Source organism: Plecotus auritus, assembly GCF_963455305.1.
Source record: "Plecotus auritus genome assembly, chromosome: 6".
In the NCBI taxonomy this organism is placed as follows: domain Eukaryota; kingdom Metazoa; phylum Chordata; class Mammalia; order Chiroptera; family Vespertilionidae; genus Plecotus; species Plecotus auritus.
The window spans coordinates 87,844,604-87,865,558 of NC_137773.1; the positions used below are offsets into that span (position 1 = coordinate 87,844,604).

The 20,955-nt window shown below is 41.6% G+C and overlaps 1 protein-coding gene across 8 annotated transcripts in view; it reads left to right on the forward strand.

The window, feature by feature from the left end:
- Positions 1 to 8,341: 8,341 nt before the first annotated feature.
- The window catches only part of ZNF317 (zinc finger protein 317), a 75,924-nt gene continuing 63,310 nt past the window's right edge, over positions 8,342 to 20,955 (forward strand). Inside the window, exons 1-6 of one of the 8 annotated variants that reach the window (XM_080674792.1) lie at positions 8,342 to 8,547; positions 18,028 to 18,103; positions 18,997 to 19,119; positions 19,649 to 19,788; positions 20,260 to 20,386; positions 20,815 to 20,910. In XM_080674792.1, coding sequence (XP_080530918.1) covers positions 19,089 to 19,119; positions 19,649 to 19,788; positions 20,260 to 20,386; positions 20,815 to 20,910 — 394 coding nt within the window. In that variant the 5' untranslated portion in view covers positions 8,342 to 8,547; positions 18,028 to 18,103; positions 18,997 to 19,088. The remainder of the gene's footprint in view (positions 8,548 to 18,027; positions 18,104 to 18,996; positions 19,120 to 19,648; positions 19,789 to 20,259; positions 20,387 to 20,814; positions 20,911 to 20,955) is intronic. The other 7 variants (XM_080674793.1, XM_080674796.1, XM_080674789.1 and 4 more) reach the window with 7 other exon arrangements.

Consider the following 20,955-nt stretch of genomic DNA (forward strand, 5'->3'; position numbering starts at 1 on the left):
TCCAGGCGATTAAAAAGGGGGAGGTTTTAATCATGCGCTCCCGGGCGAAATTCGCTGGTCCGAGGGTGGGCCAGGGAAGTTCCAGCCAAAAAGGGGGCGTCGGTACTTCTTTTATGCAGCTGTTTAGTGTGGGGCGGGGGGGGGCGGGGGCCGGGGGAAGGGCGGAGGGCACGAGCGGTGTGGAATTCTGCCTCGGGCCAGGGGTCTAAGAAGGCGCCAGTTATCTCTGTCACCATCTACCCGTGTTTCCCCGAAAATAAGACATCCTCTGAAAATAAGACCTGCTTACAGGTTTCCTTCTGAGTGGAATATAAGGCACCCCCCGAAAATAAGGCCCCCAGGCTCTGTCTCAGAATGAAAATTAATTTACCGTAAACTGGTCGCTAGGGCTGCCCTGACTGGCGTCTAGCAACCAGTGACGTTATGCGGAGTCCTGACGTCATTGCTGTGTGGAGGTGGAGCGGAGGTAGGAGTGAGCGGTGAGCACGGGGCAGGAGAGAGGAGGAGACTTTCGCAGATGCGTGTAGAAGAACAGGAGGATTAGAGCGGATGGGATGCGGCGAAGGGGTGAGTGCTGGTCTGTCTCTGGTGACACTACCTGATGCTCGCGGCTGCCTTCATGATGACTGAAGGTTCTCAGTCAGTGGCAGACCCTGCTCCAGCCCAGATCCAGGCCCCAGCAAGCCCAGTGACAGTCCCCAGGCAGGCCCCAGGGGGTAAATGTCTGATAAAGGGGTAGGGGGGATGTCTGGTGAAGGTGTTCACTGGCACAGGGGTGGGGGGAGGGGGATCACTTAAAATGACACAGGAGGATCAGAGGGGACAATCAAAATCACAGGAGGATCAAAAGGGGTTACTAAAATGGTAATCCCCCCTCTGATTCTCCTGTGCCATTTTGATTCCCCCCTCTGATCCCCCTGTGTCATTTTGAGTGATCCCCCTCCCCCCACCTTGATACCCCAATTCCTTTTTTTTTTACCCCTAGAAATGAGCGCAAAAAGAAAAAGCTACTCCATGGAGTACAAGAAAGGAATCGTGGAAGACTCTTGGGGCCAAAATCTTACTGCTTTCTGCAAAGAGAAGATGTTGAGTATCCGATTGGTCCAAAAATGGCGAGCAGACTATGGTAACCTCATTGAACAAGTGGACAAGGGAAATGCTAAAAAGCGCAAGTGTGGATCAGGTCGGCAACCATTATTTTCCGAGCTGGAAGACCTGATCTGTGAATGGGTTGTTGACAGGAGAGCAAAGGCTTTGGTTGTGAATAGGGCTCAGATTCAAGAATTTGCCCTTGCAATGGCACCACAGTTTTACCTAGCCCCTGAAGACTTCAAAGCATCACAACACTGGCTGGATAATTTCCTTCAGCGAAGTGAACTGTCTTTAAGAAGATCTACAACATTGTTTAGGTTGGAAGATACTCAAGTTATTAAGCGAGCACTTGCATTCAAGTCCTTTATTGATGATGCTGACTTCTCTAAATACAATCTTTCCAACATGAATGCTATGGATGAAACTGCAGTGTTTATGGGCCAATCATCTCAAACAACAATTGAACAGTGGGGTGCCTCCTTGGCGTACATTCCCTCCACTGCTTACGAAAGTGCACGTGTTTCCTGTATTTTGGCAATTCGTCTGGATGGCACTAAAATCCCACCTTTAATCGTTTCTAAGGGCAAGAAGGAAAAGATTGAACGTGTTTTGGGCGTTTTTATTCCTGAAACTGAAAAAGCCTGGGCCACACAAGCAGTTATAAGGAAGTGGGTTGATTTAATGCTGCCGCTTGTTATGCGAGGGAGCCAAAGAGGTCTGCTACTCTGGGATGCAGCCAGCACTCACTGTGCTAAAGACATGAAGACATTTCTTCACGAAAGAAAAATAGATCAGATAATGATTCCCGCAAGAATGACGGCCTATCTCCAGACTCTTGATATTGCAATAAACAAGCCATTCAAAGACAATTTGTGCATGGAAATTAACGACTACATTGAAAATAAAATGGAGAGAAATCAGTGTGGAAACTTTGTGAAACCTAAACTGCAAGAAGTTGTGACTTGGGTGAAGAATTCATGGGAGAAAATCACTGACAGTTGCATTGCAAATGCACTGCGAGCAGGCTACCTTGACAATAAGTACTCATTTAAAGACAGTGCTATTGCTAAACATGAGAGATTTGGTCCACTGATTCTGAAAGAAATGGAGTCACAAGAAATTCACCAGGAAATTCAGGAATTAGATTGTTATGATGATGTTCCAGAAGATGATGACATGATTGTCATTGAATAAATGAGTAAATTCTTGATACTGTAGGATTCACAATTTGTCTGGTTTGTGTTGACAACTACTGTACTACCGTACCGTATACAGGTAATAAATTTCCTTTATTTTCATTTAACAATAAATGTGTACCGTATCTTCTTCATGGAAAAATAAGACATCCCCTGAAAATAAGACCTAGCGTGTCTTTGGGGGCAAAAATTAATATAAGACACTGTCTTATTTTCGGGGAAACACAGTACCTTGCGGCTGCATGCATTGGCTCCAAACTTCCCCCCTGCCTCGACCTAACAGACCCCACCCCAAGCACGCACTCCCACCAATAACACTAAGGGACCATATTTTAGAGTAGGTGTTCTGTAAACCCCATCAGATATCATAATAAGTCATTATAAGGTTTTTCGAGGAGGATGAGGGGTTGTAGTGACCAGGAGGACCATGACAGGAGCTACTGGGTTATGGGTAATTTTCTTTTTTAAAAACATGGGTAGTGTTTGCATAGGCATGTTAATCTCTACTATAAAAACCCCTTGGCCGTGATGCCATGATGCCATAACGCCGTAAAGACCAAAGACTGGTCACCAGGAGGTTGCATGCACGGCAAGGTACATGGGAGTGGGTAGGGCTGTGTGCGCTGCAAGGCGCTGGGGTGGGAGGGGACTTGACTCTGGGTCCCGCAGCGGCACCTGCAGGCAGGGCTCTGGGTCTGCGCGTGCTGGGCTTCTAGTTTAAAAATAAAAAGTCAAAGTGAGAGGCAACAAGCATTTTTTTGAGATCACAGAATTGCAATTCCAGGACACAGATTCAGGAGGAAATCCAAATATGTTCAGATTTCATGGTGAAGGCAAGGAGTTTTTATGAAAAAAAGAAAAAGGAACAACATTTTTCATTGGTGCTAGCAGGCTAAGTTACTCTTTGGCTACACGTGGCTGGTTACTGATTCTAAAGAATGTCTGTAATAATCAGTTTTTATGGTCAGGATGTCTGCTTTTCTGTTAGCTTCAAAAACAGTTGTTCTAAAGACAAGGTTACTATGGTCCAGTTCAAAAGTTATTTTGCTCAGTTCAAACATTTTAAAGGTTCAAGGACCAAAACACAAGGTAGTTCCTCTGGATTGGCTGCAATGGCTCCATATTTTTTTTTTCTTTCTTTCTTTATTTTTGTCACAGAGGTAGAAGAAGTGAGTTTGGAAGAAGTGAGTCAACTGGGCTGCTTGAACTCAGGCAACAAGTTACAGAGGCAAAAGAAAGGCCCTAGGAGTTTAGGAAAAAGAGAGGCAGAGAGAATGCACCTGGGTAAGAGAGAGGAAAAAAGCATGGTGTGTGTGTGTGTGTGTGTGTGTGAGAGAGAGAGAGAGAGAGAGAGAGAGAGAGAGAGAGAGAGAGAGAAGAGAGAGAGAGAGAGAGAGAGAGAGAGAGAGAGAATGAATTTTTGGCTCCATTTTAAAATGGCTCCACTTAGGTCACCATTTCATAGGCATATGCCCTTTTTAGGATTTGTGCATATGTGTGTTCACTTTAAAAATGTATTTGTTGACTTTCTGTATGTTTGTTATAATTAAACAAGTATTTTCTTATTTTTAAATTACAGTTGAATTCAATATTATTATTTTTTTTTAGTATCAAGTGTATAGCATAGTGGTTATGTTAGACCAGTGGGTCGGACTGGGCCTTGGTTCAGCAACACCAATACTTGAGTTCTGGCTAGGAAAGAATTGAGACCCAAGACTCAAACTATAAGGAATACTTATTTAGACAATTACCGAGGTGGAAGAAGTGAGTGTTAGAATAAATGTGTTTAGGAAACAAGTTACAAAGGCAAAAGATGTGCTCTTAGATCTTAGGAATGAGGAAGGTAGTGGTAACACACCTAGGGGAAGAGATGGTAGAGGGGGAGTGGAGGGGGGGGGGGAGGGGAAAGGCACAGGTGTACTCCCAGGAGGGAGAGCACCCTGGGTCCTCCATCCTAAAAGTTTTAAGGGTGGAGATTTTAGGGGAGGTCCCAGGGGAAGATTTCAATAGACTATTCAGCAGCTTTCCAGGTGTGCCCTTTCAAGGTTGGGGTCTCCACTGATTGATTGGTCGGTGCCAGGGTCATTATTGAAAGCAGCTTGTCCTGAGGTCAACCTTGGCATCACTTGTCTGGTTTTACTGCTTCCCTGGGCCTGGAGCTGAAATACAACTGAGGCTTAGATGTGATCTCTAAGGAGGAAAGGTCAGAGGGTCTAAACGGAATGACCAGCAATATGAAAGGTGGGGGTTGGGGGGTCCAAGCTGAATGGCCAGAGATATGCTAGGGGGCTGAGGTCCCACTCTATAATAAGCAACTGAGGCTTTCTGCCCTGGTGACCTTTAGTACCTGGCCCATCTTCATTGCTTTGCTCATGTCTGTCTAATTGCCTATCATAATTAGACATTTATATAATTTACTAGATGATTTCCCTGATATTTCTAGTACTCACCTGTCACCACATAGTTATTAAGATATCATTGACTATATTCCCTGTACTTTACATCCTGGGGACTATTTTGAAACTGTCAGTTTGAACTTCTTAACCTCTTCACCTTTTCCACCCAGACCTCCAACCCACTCCCCTCTGTCAGCCATCAGTTTGTTCTCTGGATCTATGAGTCTGTTTCTGTTTTGTTTGTTCATTCGTTTTGCTCTTTAGATTCCACATATAAGTGAAATCATGTGGTATTTGTCTTTCTTTGTCTGACTTATTTCATTTAGCATAATATCCTCTAGGTTCATCTATGTTGTCATAAATGTAAGATGTCATTCTTTTTTATGGCTGTTGTATATAGTATGTACCACATCTTTATCCAATCATCTATTAATGGCACTTAAGTTGCTTCCATATCTTGCCATTTGTTTTAAATAACACTGTGGTAAACATAGGGGTGCATATATCTTTTCAAATTAGTGTTTTGAATTTTTTAAAGATAAATACACAGAATTTATCTTCTGTGGAATTACTGGGTCACTAAGGTAATTCTATTTTGAATATTTTGAGAACATCCATACTGCTTTTCATAGTGGCCAAGTCAATTTGCAATCCCACCAACAATACACAAAGATTTCCCTTTCTCCAAACTATGACAACACTTGCTTGTTGATTTATTGATAATAGCCATTCTGACAGATGTGAAGTGATTTTAATTTGCATCTCTCTGATGATTACTGACATTGAGCATCTTTTCATGTCTATTGGCCATCTATATGTCCTCTTTGGAGAAATGTCATTCAAGTCCTCTGCCCATTTTCTAATTGAATTGTTTGATTTTTTGGTGTTCAGTTGTATGAGTTCTTTATAAATTATGGATATTAACCCCTTATCAGATGTAGCATTAATGAATATCTTCTTCCCTTCAGTCAGTTGTCTTAACAAAATAACCTAAAAATAAATAAATAAAAGACTACTTTATTTTTTTTCCAGCTCCTCTGGGCAGTGTGAATAAAATATTGATCAGCTAATATCCCTTAGGGCCAAGGGATATTAGCTGATTAATATTTTATTTGTCTACAATAATTATATATTTATATAGAAACAGGATGTGAATGAAATTTTTCCAACCTTCTGGGGTATTGTTTACCTTAGTAATACTTTCTACTGTTTAGGGAATATTGCAGAATTTTCCTACTCTTAACTTTGAAGGGTTAAGTGCCTGATATCCCCCCGCCCCCTCATTCATTCCATCAATTAACCCTTCTTGTGAGCTCACTGGCATTCAAGGTTGATAAGACATACTCCAATCCTGACTCAGCATTATTAACTAATTTTAACTACCCATTTTCTTCCCCGGGTCCTGCCTGAATCCTAATGAACCTTTTTCTTTTCTTCCTCCTCTGTCCTGGCTCCAGATCTTGAAGATTTGATCCCTTACCTCTCCTGGAGTTTTCCCAGCCTAACACTGAAGCACCTTGTGGGAACCATGCCAGGACCCCGGATAGTCAAGGCCAATGGGAGTACAGAGACCTTGTTATCAATACACCAGAATGGCCAAAGGCTGCTCTGAGCATGAGCCTAATCGGGATGTCCAAGGACTCTGAGCTTGGGAATCCTAATCAGGCCAAGATACCATGAGTGGGTGCAAGGACACACGGTACACTGTGCCCTTCAGTAGCCAATATGATTGGTATAACTATTGGCACGAAGCCTACTTTGTCTAAACAGTGTAAAAGTAGGTTACTGACCAGCTAGTAGCCTGGAGCGTGTGAAGACATCTGCTAGTGAGAACAGTTGGGCAGAGCAGAGCTAGAGAGAGCTCAGAGAAGCAGAGGCGATAGGCATAGAGAATGTAGCTCCTATGTGTGCAAGGGAGACTAGAGAGCTCAGATGGAGCTGAGAGCTGGTACTGCTACGATGTAAAGCTAAGAGCTCAGATATAGCTACCATGTTAAACAGCCAGTGAGCTGGGCAGGGGAGACAGGAGAAGCTGCTGAGCCAGAGAGCTCAGGTGCCACTACAGTGTAAGGCAGTGAGAGGAAGCATGCTCAGATAACAACTGGGTACAGAGACTGATGCTGCTTTATGGGAAAGATATGTATTTACCAGCCGGTGTCCGGCTGCCTGCCTTTATGGACTTTGCTGTGAGGACTGTTCTTGTCTGATGGCTATGTGGCCACTGGCTTCTGCATTAAAGACTCATTCTTATTTACCCACAACCTCTCATGGCATCTCTGTCTGTCCCGCCACCGAGAATTGATCTGTGTCTCTGATACTTGGTAACGGAGGAACTTGGACTAAGTTCCCAACAGTTAGTACAGTAGGCAGGGTTCAAGAAGGAATCTGCTGTGTGCTTGGGATAGTCGAATGGGAGAATTTAGAAGAGTATACATGACTGGACTGGACTCAAAGCCAGTTAGACCAGCAGTGCTGAGCAGTGCTCCTGCTGTCTCTGACACTCCTGCCCTGGAGTCTTTCCACCTTTGCTCACCTCTCAGGTTGGGCTTATGCTGCCAACTTCTTATCCCTGATGAAAAGTAATCAGTTATTTGCATTTCTCATTTGAGTCTTGCAACAACTTTAGGATGTGGCCCTTTTATACAAAAGGAGAAACAGGTGGTAGGCAATTTACTGGAGATGTCAGTCTCTTGGTAGAGTTAGGGTTAGAACTTTTTTTTTTTTTTTTAAATATATTTTATTGATTTTTTACAGAGAGGAAGGAAGAGTGATAGATAGTCAGAAACATCGATGAGAGAGAAACATCGATCAGCTGCCTCTTGCACACCTCCTACTGGGGATGTGCCCGCAACCAAGTTACATGCCCTTGACCGGAATCGAACCTGGGACCTTTCAGTCCGCAGGCTGACGCTCTTCCACTGAGCCAAACCGGTTTTGGCAGGGTTAGAACTTTTGTTAGAAGGTGGATTTCTCTTTGTGCTCCATTAATGCTCACACCACCTAGATAAACGTCTTTACCTGGAAGCTGTACCTCCTAAATTTCTGGCTCAAGTATTATAAAAGAGGATCATGAAATGCTAACCCCGACTTTTCTGAGTCCCGCCATGACCTCCCTTGAGTTGGCACAGGGGCATGGAAAACATTTATGGCAAAGTGATCAGGTTCTGGGTTACCAGTCAAGGTAGAACTAACCATTCCATGATGGATCAATGGGACAAACAAAAGGGTTGAGGGTGTTGCTAAGGTTTACAAGTGGAAAGATAAGGTTCCTGTTATTTGAGTTTGAGAAGGTGGAGTCTGGAGTTTGATTTGTGACATTTTAAAGTGTTTATAAAATATCCAAGTGGAGAATGTCTCATTCTGTTTGGAATTCAGGTTAGAGGTGTAGGCCTGCAGGTGGACATTTGAGTCTTAAGTGTATATATGGTATTTAAAGCAGTGAGACTCATTGCGATTATAGAGAGAACAATGATAAGAAGCTTGAAAAGTGAGTCCCAAGGCTCTCAAACAATTAGCAGTTGGGGACAGGTGCTCAACCATCAGAATCCACCTGGGCATACTGACCAGCATGCCCGCCTAAGCTCAGAACTACATTTCCCAGAATCCTCTCCGCTCTGTGCTTCCGGGTTAAAGCAGCCAATGAGTCAGGCGTGATTTAGAAGGCGGAAGTGAAACGGAAGCCATTATTCTCGGGAGGCGATAGTCGCTTTACACATAGGCTGTAGAGAGCTCCCCTGCGATTTCCTCCAGTTGTTGGTGACCTTCCGCCTCCCTGCGGCAGACTGGACCTTCCGTTTGAATTTCTCGGCCTTTCGGCGGCAGCTTCCGTGACCTCTGCTCCCCCCGATTTTACCCTCAGTAGGGTAAGCCCGGCTTTCCTCATTTAACCCTTTACTCTCGGCTTTTCTGAGAACACCAGAGGCCTACAAGGCAAGGAGTTATGGGGGACCTGGACCTGGGACTGGGAAGCCAGGTAGCCCGGCCAGTAGTGTGCTTTAGTCCGTGTGGAGACGCGAGGACTGAAATTTAGAACCATATTTAGCGACATATTTGGGCGCTGATGACTGGTCAAAAAACAAACAAAAATCAAACACCCTGACACCTTGGTGTGGGAGACAGAAAAGCCAGGCCCAGTGAGTTCAGGATATTATGGAGGCTCAGGAATTAGAGACCATGAGGTTGAATTACCTTTCTTTTGCTTTTGTGGCCAATTTTCTTTGTGGTTAGTTTTGTCTTAATACAGGTACATTATTTTTTGGCAGCATTTGTCTTTAATGCTTTTTATACTCAAACTTTTGGTGTACTTGTCTATTTTTATTTTATTAATTTTAGTTGACTCGTATGTAAATAGCCTATAACTAGATTTAAAAATTCAGTTGGGCATTGTTACTTAACTTGAGAGTTAGTCCATTAATAGTTATTGTGATTACTAACACTTTTGCATTGATTTTTACCATCTTATTTGGTTCCTTTTATTTATCTTTCTATAGGACACATGTGCAAAAAATGTATGAAAACACGTACTAGTACACACAGTTAAAAGGACAGCAATAAAGCAAATCCACAAATCAGGCCAAGAAAATACTATGAAATCTCAGAAATCTGTGTGCTTCTGAATTGCATCCTCTTCTTCTCCAAGATTTTCTTTATGGATTCTACTGTTTATATGCATTTCCCCAAAAATACATTTCCTAATTTTAGTAATTATTTTTTAATGTACTCACACTCTCAAGTATTTTCATACACATCCTTTTTCCATACTGATGGCACTACACGTTCTAATTTAGAGATTTCTAAATATCTTGTAGGTGGAATTTGTACACATACCCATTGTTTTTTAGGTACCTTTTGGCTTAAATTTTATTTTTTCAGAAAATTTTTATTGATTTTGAGAGAGAGAGAAACATCGATTTGTTGTTTCTCGTATTTATGCATTCATTGGTTTTTTCTTCGATGTGCCCTGACCAGGGATGGAACCTGAAACCTTGTTGTATCTGACAAAGCTTTAACTAATTGAGCTACCCGGCCAGGGCCTAGAAGCTTTTTAAGATAGTATTTATTAGGTCAAGGAAGCTCCCTTCTTTCCCTGGTTTAAGAGCTTTTCTTTTTTCTCATGAGCAGCTGTAGCTTTTTACAAGTGATTATTTTTTTTCTAGCATCTACTTGGATATCTGTTGATGTATTTCAAACACCTAGGGATGCCTGGCTTGTGATAGGTGCATGGAATGAATGAGTGAATAATATGCTTTTCTTATTTGTCTGATAGAGTGGTGAATTATATCAATGAACACTTCTAATATTACATTAAAGATGCATTGGTAAATAAATTACTTGGAAAGGATACTTATTATTGTATCATTTTTTTGGTGATTTGTGTTTGTGTTTGTGATTTGTGTTTTCCTGTCCTATTCAGGTTTATGCCAGCCATATAAACTGTTTTCTAAACTCTGGAGTATTTTGCCTAAGAATAGATTGACTTGTTCCAAAAAGGGAGCTGTACCAAGAAAAACCATTTAGGTCTGGAGTTTTCTTTGTGGGAAGTTTTAAAGCTGTTGTTTCAGTTCCTTTAAGGGTCATAGGGCATCTAAATTCTCTATTATGGTAAATAAAATTTCTTTTCATTCCATCTAAGGTTTAAATTGCATAGTCAAAGTTAATAATGTGCTCATATTTTTAAATGCTTGCTACATTTGTAATGTCAATTTTGTTTTCTCAAAGAACTTTTGACTTGATTGAAGCACTTTATAATATTTTTTTAATTTCATAACTTTCTATTCTTTATAATGTTCTTCCTTTTACTTTTTTGGGGGTGTTTCTAATTTCTTACATTGGGTATCTGTAACATCCCAGAGAAGTGCAGTATGTAGTTTAAGATTTCAGTTCTAAATATTATGACTTCCTTGACCTATGAATCACTTAGAATTTTCTTTTTTAATTTTCAAACTTTCATTCCTATGACTTTGTTGTTGTCGTCGTCCTTAGTCATAGTTTCCTTAACTTCATTGCACTGGTCAGACTGATGCCATTTACATTGTATTGGTATGGTTGGATTTTATAGTTAGGAAATACTGTTTCATCTTAATCAGACTATGTATAGTTATTGAATTATCTGCCTGAACTATATTAGTGAGAGCTTTGGTGGTACTTTTTAATTTTTTTTTCATACTTTTGAGGCTGTGTCATAACATATGCAGGTATACACAGCATTTTCTTCAGTTATACTTTTCACTGTAATGTCTTGGTTTTCTCTCTGAGCTTTATTGCCTTAATCCATTTTGTCTTGTGTTAATATTTTTAAACCAGCTTTAAAAAAAAGTGTGTGCCTTATATATTTTTTAATTTTCATTCCTGTTATATCCCTATGTGTTAGATATCTCTTAGAAACAGCATATAACTGAATTACTTTTTTTAAAAATTTCTTTATTGATTAAGGTATCACATATTTGTCCTCATCCCCCCACTCCCATCTCAAACCCCTCCCCATGCATGCCCCCACCCCCCTGTTGTCCGTGACCATTGGTTAGGCTTATATGCATGCATATAAGTCCTTTGGTTGATCTCTCCCCCTTACCCCCACCCTCCCCTACCTTCCCTCTGAGGTTTGACAGTCTCATCGATGCTTCCCTGTCTCCATGTCTGTTTTTGTTCATCAGTTTATGTTGTTCATTATTTCCCCTAGATGAGTGAGATCATGTGATACTAGAAATATAAGAACCGAAAATGAGACAAGCAATAATGGTTATGCTGAGAGGCAAATGAATCAGTCTGTAGTGAGTTTCTTTCTGGGCCAACAGTTCTTTTGAGTCCCAATTTCAGTGTCAAACAGTTCCTTATGTGTACATGTCAGCAATGATATTTCAGTTCTGGATGGTGGACAAATGGTGGTAATGCAGATCCTACCCTCTCTGGTTTGGTCCTGGGAACTGAATTACTTTTAATCAATTTTGAGAATATCTACTTTAGTTGAAGCATTTTCATTTCTTTTTTAATTTTTTAATATATTTTTATTGATTTCAGAGAGAGGAAAAGAGAAGGAGCGGGGGGCCAGGGAGAGGGAGAGAGAGATAGAAACATCAATGATAAGGGAGAATAATTGATCGCCTGCCTCCTGCACACCCTCTACTGGGGAAGGAGCCTACAACCTGGCCATGTGCCCTGACTGGAAATCAAACCATCACCTCCTGGTTCATGGGAATCACTGAGCCACACCCTCCGGACTGAAGCATTTAGTCCATTAACATTTTATGTGTTAATATATTTGGTTGTTGAATTTGCCTTATCTTTTTCCATTTATTTTTTCTTGCTTCCTTTGATTTGAGTATTTTTTATTCTACTTTTTTTCTTTGAACATTTTGAATTTATTTTACATATATGTTTACTCTGAAGACGTTGGCCTTAGAAGGGAGAACAGACATGTCTTGTTTGTAATAGGAGAGGAGAAGATAACAGATTAGTCGTGGGAGGAATTTTTGTATAACTAGAGACCAGAAAGTAAGAAAAATTTCTTTTAAGTATAGATTACAGGAAAATGCACAGATCTTAGGTGATCAGTTTGATTAATTTTTTTGACAGTTGTGTACATTGTGTAACCACTAACTAAAAAAATACATGTAGTTTTTCCTCAGACTATCCAATACCATCTCATGTTCTCCATCAAGGCAACCACTTTTTTACTATGGACTTAAACAAGTTTTCTCATTGACTTAAATAAATTTTGCCTTTTCACGAACATCATGTAATTAGAATCAGAAAATTTCTTGTATCTATCTTCTGTCAACATATATTGTGTATCTTGGTAGTTTCTTTTTATTGCTGAGGAGTATTTCATTGTACATGTCACAGTTTGTTTTTTCTCTCTTGTTGATGGATATTTACATTGTTTACACTTTTTGGCTATTATGAATCAGAATGTTTCTTGGGTAAATATCTAGATGTGGAATTACTTGGTCAAATAGTAGGTCTACTATTTAAGAAACTGGCAAATTGTTTTACAAAATGTTTGAACCATTTCACATTTCCACCATCATTATATGAGAATTAGAGGCCTGGTGCACGAAATTTGTGCACAGGTAGGGTCCCTAGGCCAGACCAGTGATCAGAGCTGATCTGTGGGGCGACTGGCAGGGTGATCAGGGGACCCTGCTGGCACCCGCCTTGGCCGGCCTGCCACCACCCGCTCGCCAGTCCTGCCCCCCTGCTGCTGCCACTGCTGGTCACCTCCCTCTGTGGGGCGACCAGAAGGGTGATCGGGGGGCCCCCGCTCACACCTGCCTTGGCTGGCCTGTGGCCTGCGAGCTGGGGGCAGCTCCTGCATTGAGTGTCTGCCCCCTGGTGGTCAGTGCACGTCATAGCGAATGGTTGTTCTGCCAGTCGTTCCACCATTCTGTCAATTTGCATATTAGGCTTTTATTATATAGGATAGGGTGTATGCCACATCCTTGGGAACATTTAATGCTGATGGTCTTTTATTTTGGCCACTCTGGTGGGTTGAAATGCTATATCATTAGTTTTAACTTGCATTTATCTCATAACAAATGATACTGAGTACCTTTTGTCATGCTTATTTTATTTGTCATTACATTTCGTGAAGTGTCTTAGTTCTGGCTTTTTTGTTTGTTTTGTAGGAGTGCTTTAATCTGAATATGAAATTTTTGTCATCACCATACATAGTTTCAAGATCCAATCTTCTAGCTACTTTCAAGTATGCAATACAGTATTATTAACTACTAGAGGCCCGGTGCATGAAAATCGTGCACTGGGGGGGGGGGTGTCTCTCAACCCGGCCTGTGCCCTCTTGTAGTCCGGGAGTCCTCAGGGGATTTCTGACATCCTTAACACTGCTGCAGAGGCAGGAGAGGCTCCTGCTGCTGCACTCGCCAGCCGTGAGCCCGGCTTCTGGCTGAGTGGTGCCCCCTGGTGGTCAGTGTGCATCATGGCGACTGGTCGTTCTGCCGTTTGATTTGCATATTAGCCTTTTATTATATAGGATAGTCACCATGCTATACATCACGTGACTTATTTTATAACTGGAATCTTGTACTCCTTTTCCTCCCTCTTTTTGTTGTTGTTAATTCTCACCCAAAGATTTTTTTTTATTGATTTCTAGGCAGAGTGGAAGGGAGGGAGGGAGAGAGAGAGAGAGAGAGAGAGAGAGAGAGAGAGAGAGAGAGAGAGAGGAAGAAAGAAAGAAAGAAAGAAAGAAAGAAAGAAAGAGAGAAACATGATGAGAGAGACTTGTGGATTGGTTGCCTCCCTCAGGCCCCCTGACCTCTTTTACCCATTTTACCCACCACAACTTCCTGAGGCAACCACCAGTCTGTTCTCCATATTCGTGACCTTGGCTTTTGTTTTGTTTTGCTTTTTTTACGTTTCTATATATAAGAGAGAATTTTTTTTGTTTGCCTTATTTCACTTAGCATGATATCCTCAAGGTTCATCTATATCACAAATGGCAAGATTTTAAGATTTTTTTTACAGCTGAATAATATTCTATTATGTGTGTGTGTGTGTGTGTGTGTATATGCATGCATATATATATATGCATATATATATATATATTTTCACATTTTCTTTGTCCATTCATTCATCAATAGACATTTAAGTTGTTTCCATGCCTTGGCCATTTTAAATAATGCTGTAATGAGCTTGGAGGTGGAGATATCTTTTCAAATTAGTGTTTCCACTTTTAGATAGAAGTGGGATTGCTGGATCACATGGTAGTTCTATTTTTAATATTTTGGGGAAACTCCATACTGTTTTCCATAGTGGCTGTACCAATTTACATTACCACCAAACAGAGCACAAGGGTTCCCTTTACCCTATATCCTGGACAACACTTGCTGTCTCTTGTCTTTTTTATAATAGTCATTCTAACAGGTGTAAGGTTTTGACTAGCATTTCCTGTATGATTGATGTTAAGCACCTTTTGGCCATTCGTATGTATTTGGAAAAATATCTGTTTAGGTCCTCTGCCCATTTTTATTTGGATTGTTTATTTTTTTTGCTATTAAGTTGTATGAGTTCTTCACATGTTTTGAATATAAACCCCTTGTCAGATAAATGACTTGCAAATATTTTCTCCCATTCAGTAGGTTGCCTTTTCATTTTGTTGATGGTTTCCCTTGCTGTACAGAAACTGTGTAGTTGTTTTTTTGTTTGTTTATATTCTTTGTTTAATCTTCTCCCGAGGATATATTTTTAGGTAGAGGAAAGTAGTGATAGAAACATCAATCTGTTACCACCCATATGCACCCTGACTGGGGATTGAACCCGCAACGTAGGTATGTGCCCTGACGAAATCAAGCCCACAATCTTTTGGTGTATAGGATGACATTCCAATCAACTGAGCCACAGGCCAGGGCAACCTTTTTTTTTTTAAAGAAATTTTTTTAAAAATATATTTTTATTGATTTCAGAGAGGAAGGGAGAGGGAGAGAGATATATAGAAACATCAATGAGAGAGAATCATTGATTGGCTGTATCCTGCACGCCTCCTACTGGAGATTGAGCCCGCAACCTGGTCATGTACCCTTGACTGGAATCAAACCCTGGACCCTTCCATCTGCAGGCCGAAGTTCTATCCACTTAACCAAATCAGCTAGGGCAGTGGTCGGCAAACTCATTAGTCAACAGAGCCAAATATCAACAGTACAACGATTGAAATTTCTTTTGAGAGCCGAAAACCGACTTCTGCGCATGGGTCACAAAGTTTCAATCGCACTGTACGTGTGCGCCCGCACGTGATATTTTGTGGAAGAGCCACACTCAAGGGGCCAAAGAGCCGCATGTGGCTCGCGAGCCGCAGTTTGCTGACCACTGAGCTAGGGCAGGGTGAGCTTTTTAATTTGATGTAGTCCCACTTGTTCATTTTTGCTTGCTTTTGGTGTCAAACCCAAGAAAATCATTGCCAAGACTTTTGCCAAGGAGCTTACTGCCTGTTTTCTTCTGGGACTTTTACGGTTCCAGGTCTTACATTCAAGTGTTTAGTCTGTTTTGAGTTAATTTTTGTGTACAGTGTAAGATAATGGTCCAGTTTCATTCTTTAGCACATGGCTGCCCAGTTTTCCCAACAGCATTTTCTGACTGTCCTTTCCCATGGTATATTCTTGGCTACTTTGTCTTAGAATTAGTTGAGCATGTATGTGTGGATTTATTTCTGGGCTCTCAATTCTGTTTCATTGATCTATGTGTCTGTTTTTATGCCAGCTTATTCATTTTTTAAGTAATGTTATTTGATGATTAAAATTTTTTAAATTCGGTAGAGTTCAGCTTATTGCTTTTTTTTTTTACCTAGTTCTATTTGTGTCTAGTCTGAAATATTGCTATGTAACTCAAGGGTCATTAAAATAGTCTCTGGATTTTATTTTCTGGTGTCTAATTCATCTTAAACAGATTTTTTTAATTCAAATTTTTGTGTATGTAGTGATAATATAAGTCAAAGTTTCTTTTTTCCATTGAGTCTTTCAACACCATTTATTAAAAAGATAGCTGTCCCGTTTTGCTCTGTTAAGTCAATAATCCTATATAATAAAAGGGAAATATGGAAATCTACCAAACAGCGGAATGACCAGTTGCTATGACGCGCACTGACCACCATGGGGCAGATGCTCAGCACAGAAGCTGCCCCCTGGTGGTCAATGTGCTCCCACAGGGGGAGCGCCACTCAGCCGCAAGCCGGGTTGATGGCTGGCGAGTGTAGTGGTGGTGGTAGGAGCCTTTCCTGCCTCCACGGCAGCGCTAAGTATGTCCAACTGCAGCTTAGGCCCGCTCCCAGCCTAAGCTGTCAGTTGGACATCGCCCGAGGGCTCCCAGACTGGTAAAGGTCGCAGGCCGGGCTGAGGAGCCTCCCCATCCCCTGCCAGTGCATGAATGTCATGCACTGGGCCTCTAGTATTGTAATAACTGTGTATGGTGTTAGATGGGTACTAGACTTATAATGGTGATCACTTCATAAGTTACATAAATGTTTGATCACAATAAATGTTGTACCCCTGAAGCTAATATAATATTACATCCTATATAATAAAGAGGTAATATGCAAATGGACCATCACTCCAACACACAAGATGGCCACCCCCATTTGGTCAAAGATGGCCGTCCCCATGTGGACACAAGATGGCCGCCACAAGATGGCCAGCAGGGGAGGGCAGTTGTGGGTGATCAGGCCAGCAGGGGGGGGCAATTGGGAGGGACCAGGCCTGCAAGGGAGGGCAATTGGGGGCAATCAGGCCTGCAGGGGAGGGCAGTTAGGGGTGACCCGGTGGCAAGGGAGGGAAGTTAGGGGAAATCAGGCCGGCAGGGGAGCAGTTAGGCGTCGATCAGGTTGGCAGGGGAGGGGTTAGGTGGTGATCAGGCTGGCAGGCAGAAGTGGTTAGGGGCAATCAGACAGGCAGACCAGTGAACAGTTGGGAGCCAGCAGTCCTGGATTGTGAGAGGGATGTCCGACTGCCCATTTAGGCCCGACCCTGGGCAAGTCAGACATCCCTCGAGGGGTCCCAGATTGGAGAGAGTGCAGGCTGGGCTGAGGGACATGAGGGACATCCCCCCCCCCCACCATGAACGAATTTCGTGCACCGGGCCTCTAGTGTCAAGTATTATTTTAAAATGAACTTTTTAAAAAGACGGCTTTCCTACCCAGCCGGTGTGGCTCAGTGGTTGAGTATCGACCTATGAACCCGGAGGTCATGGTTAATTCCTGGTTGGTCAGGACTCATGCCTGGGTTGCAGGTTCAATCCCCATAGGGGGTATGCAGGAGGCAACTGATCCATGATTCTCTCTTTTCACTGATGTTTCTCTCTCTCCCTCTCCCTTCCTCACTCTGAAATCAAAAACATATTTTTTTTTAAAAAAAGACTGCTTCTCTTATCGAATTGCTTTGTTCTTTTATCGAAAATTATTTGACTCTGCACTTGTATTTCTTTTTCTAACTCTATTCTGTCCCATAGACCTATTTATCTATACTTATTTCAATAACTCTTCATTACTGTGGTGAAGTTCATAGAATCATTCAAGTTTGTTTTTATTAATATTGTTCTGGCTCTTCTAGAGCCTTTGCATTTTAATACACATTTTAGATTTGGCTTGTCAATTTCTAGAAAAAAGCCTGTAGAGGTTTTGCTAGAAACTGTATTCTATTTGCAGATGAGTTAGGATAGCATGAATACTCTAATAATGGTTCTTGTAGTCCATGAAAGTGATATTCTTCCCCACTTATTTAGGTCTTTAACTTCTTTTATCAGTGTTTCAATTTTTATTGTAAAGGTCATACACAGCTTTTGATTTATTACTAGATACTTTGCTTTCTGCTATCATATATGGAATTGTTTTTTGTTTCATTTTCTAGTCCTTGCTGAGATCCATTTTCCTGGTTGTGATTATTATGAAAGGAATATAAGATTATTTGCTGAAAGAGGATAATGGTAAGACAGTTCTTTTTTTTGTTTTGTTTATTTATTTATTTATTTTTTTCAGAAAAACTTGAGATTTTTACCTGGTTATGGGGATATTGGAAGATCGGATTGCCTAGTGTGCTTTCCTTTAGTGTAGATGCTCCGTTAGGGTTAACGACTTTGAGTTTTGGAGGTGACCAGCTGTGTGTGGACTTATCTTCCCAACTATCTTTATAGAGAGGAGGTAGATGGTTGGAATCATTCAAGGCTGGTCTTTTGCTCATTCAGGGTTATAATAGGCAGAAGAATTGGACAGATTGTAGAAGTGATGGATTGTGATGAATCTTGGCTTGATAGATGGAGCAGTGAGAAGAGGAATTTGCTGTGAGGGAGCAAGATTGTAGAAGCATGAGTGGTTTGGAATCCTCTATAAAGTGAAAGAGTTCATGCAAGAAGAATGTTGTGTAGAAGAGCAGATTTCTGAGTCATTGTTTGTGAGATAAAGTTAGTAACTAGAGATGACAAGACCTGTGCGTTGGCCTACGGTTGTGTATGTTGATGTGGAGTAGGGGGGGGGCAAATAGCATTGGAGATTGGAACATGTAGTCCTAGATAGACCATCCTCATGGATACTTGAATGATCCTAAACCATGGCATGTATCAAAGTTGAAGAACAGAAGTCTGGGGCACGAATATTTAATGAGCGAGGGAGTTTAACAGAGTTGTATTTGCTGACACAATACTTGGGGGTCAGGGTTGTCCACCGCATTGCCTGGAGGTTTTGCCTAAGCAAGGGAAAGGCTTAGGATCAGACAGAATTTGCTGCTCAAAAGGAGAAATACTGGAAAGCAGAAGTCAGATTGTCCTGTGAGCAGGAGAGACAGAACGCCTTCTCCTAGTAATCTTTTTCTCATTTACTACAGATGCCTGCTCAAAGAGTCCCATAAGAACAAGAGAATAGCTTTCTGATCCTAGTGCCCTGTTGTTCAGACAAATTTATTATCATTCTCACAGGATGGCAGCTCTTGATCTCTCTCCCACATGTGGTAAGTTCTAGGGGTGAAGAATGCTCTCACAATTCAAGCTTAAGTGGCTACTGCCACTTCCCAAGGACAGAGGGAGGGTTGCCAGGAGAGGATGAATCAACTGGAAAATAGTGGGAGCAAAGTCCTGGGAGAGCCTTGAGGTGACTGTCTGATTTAGGCAGGATCACAGTTTGGGTGAGAGAGGGAGTGTGTATAATTGGTGTGAAAAGAAAAACACAGTATGGGTAGTAACCCTGAACTATCTCATTTATTATTTTGATAAATCTGAGCAAAGCTCTATCAGAGATTTAATTTCTTCTCATAAATTGAGAAAACATATTACTTTTGTTATAGGTATATTAGCCCACCTCCCTTTTTCCTGTCCTTGAGTAGAGCAGGGCTGCTCTGGATTCTTACCGAATGTGGTGGTGTGCGTGTGTGTGTGTGTGTGTGTGTGTATTTTGATTGGGAATGTGCACTACACACTTATAGTTTAGTAGTTTGTGAGTGTTAAGCAAGCTTTTATTCTCATGGATCGTGTCTTCTCTAGCTATATCCATCCAGGAACCTGCCCATATCCAGGAGTCAGAAATTCCTCTTGCTTCAAAAGACCATTCTTGTCACCAGAATGTGGACCTGTTTGCCTGTAATGGCCTGGAGCCTCATATGCCAACTAATGTTGTTTCCCAGGTACACCAATATCTCTGGGGCCCTGAAGCGGGGAGAGGCACTTCCTAGGACACCCCCAATATCACATAATGAAATTCTTTTAGATTTTTATTCTGATTAATTGATGCCTGATCAGGGATCAAGAGAAAGAGCCAAATAGTGTTTTAAGGCTGTCATGGTATCAAAGTTGTTAGGGAAAATGACTTACATACCAAATGTTTCTCTGATAATATATTTTAAGTGCTCAGGCCAGGCTAAAAGTGGAGAGAGATTTTGATCCCATGTCAGGGTTGCATTTGAAGCAGTGAGACAGGATAAGATCACCTCATAAGGAAAACAGAACAGCTGCTGACTGGCTTCTGGAATAAATTTTGAGACACCAGAACCCCAAACTGGAAATCCTATGATTTGAGTGTTTCATATTCAGTCTTCAGCCTCTACCATCTTTGAACTCAAGCTGTTTTCTCACTGACCTCAAATGTGGTGTTTCAGGACTCAGTGACTTTCCAGGATGTTGCAGTGGACTTTACTGAGAAGGAGTGGCCCTTGTTGGATTCTTCTCAGAGAAAACTATACAAAGATGTGATGCTGGAGAACTATAGCAACCTTGCCTCAGTGGGTAAGACTGGCATCATTTCTTCATTTATTAATCAAATAATTTTGTTTTAAGTAGTTGGCTGTAACCTAGGAGCAGGGTGGGGATTTGGAACACAATTGTTACCTGGTGCCTACCCTCTTGGTGTCTCCCATGAATATTGAGATCTGTTTATTGCATTGACCTTGGATGTTGTCAAATGTGTCTGAGCTTGGGCATAGGTTCTGAATTAAGAAATCCTTACCTTCTGAGTTAAGAAATCTTTTGAAGGGCAAAACATGTGGGTATTTGTGGTTTTGTTTTTTATGACAGCCTCTAACTGTGTCCCTTAGAAATTTGTCACCATCATTTTACTGCTTCTAAGTCAGTCTTGTCCATCTTCAGAACTCTGACTTCAGAACACATGTCCTCTGCACAATCCTCCCTCAACATGTATCTTTCCTCATGAGTAGGGTGTCAGGTGGGGAAACCCAGCCTCATCTTCCACTTGGAGCAAGAAGAGGAGCTGAGAACAGAGGAGAGGGGACTTCCCCAAGGCACATGTCCCGGTAAGGACCTGTAATCATAAGTGCTTCTGAGTAGTGGCTATTCTC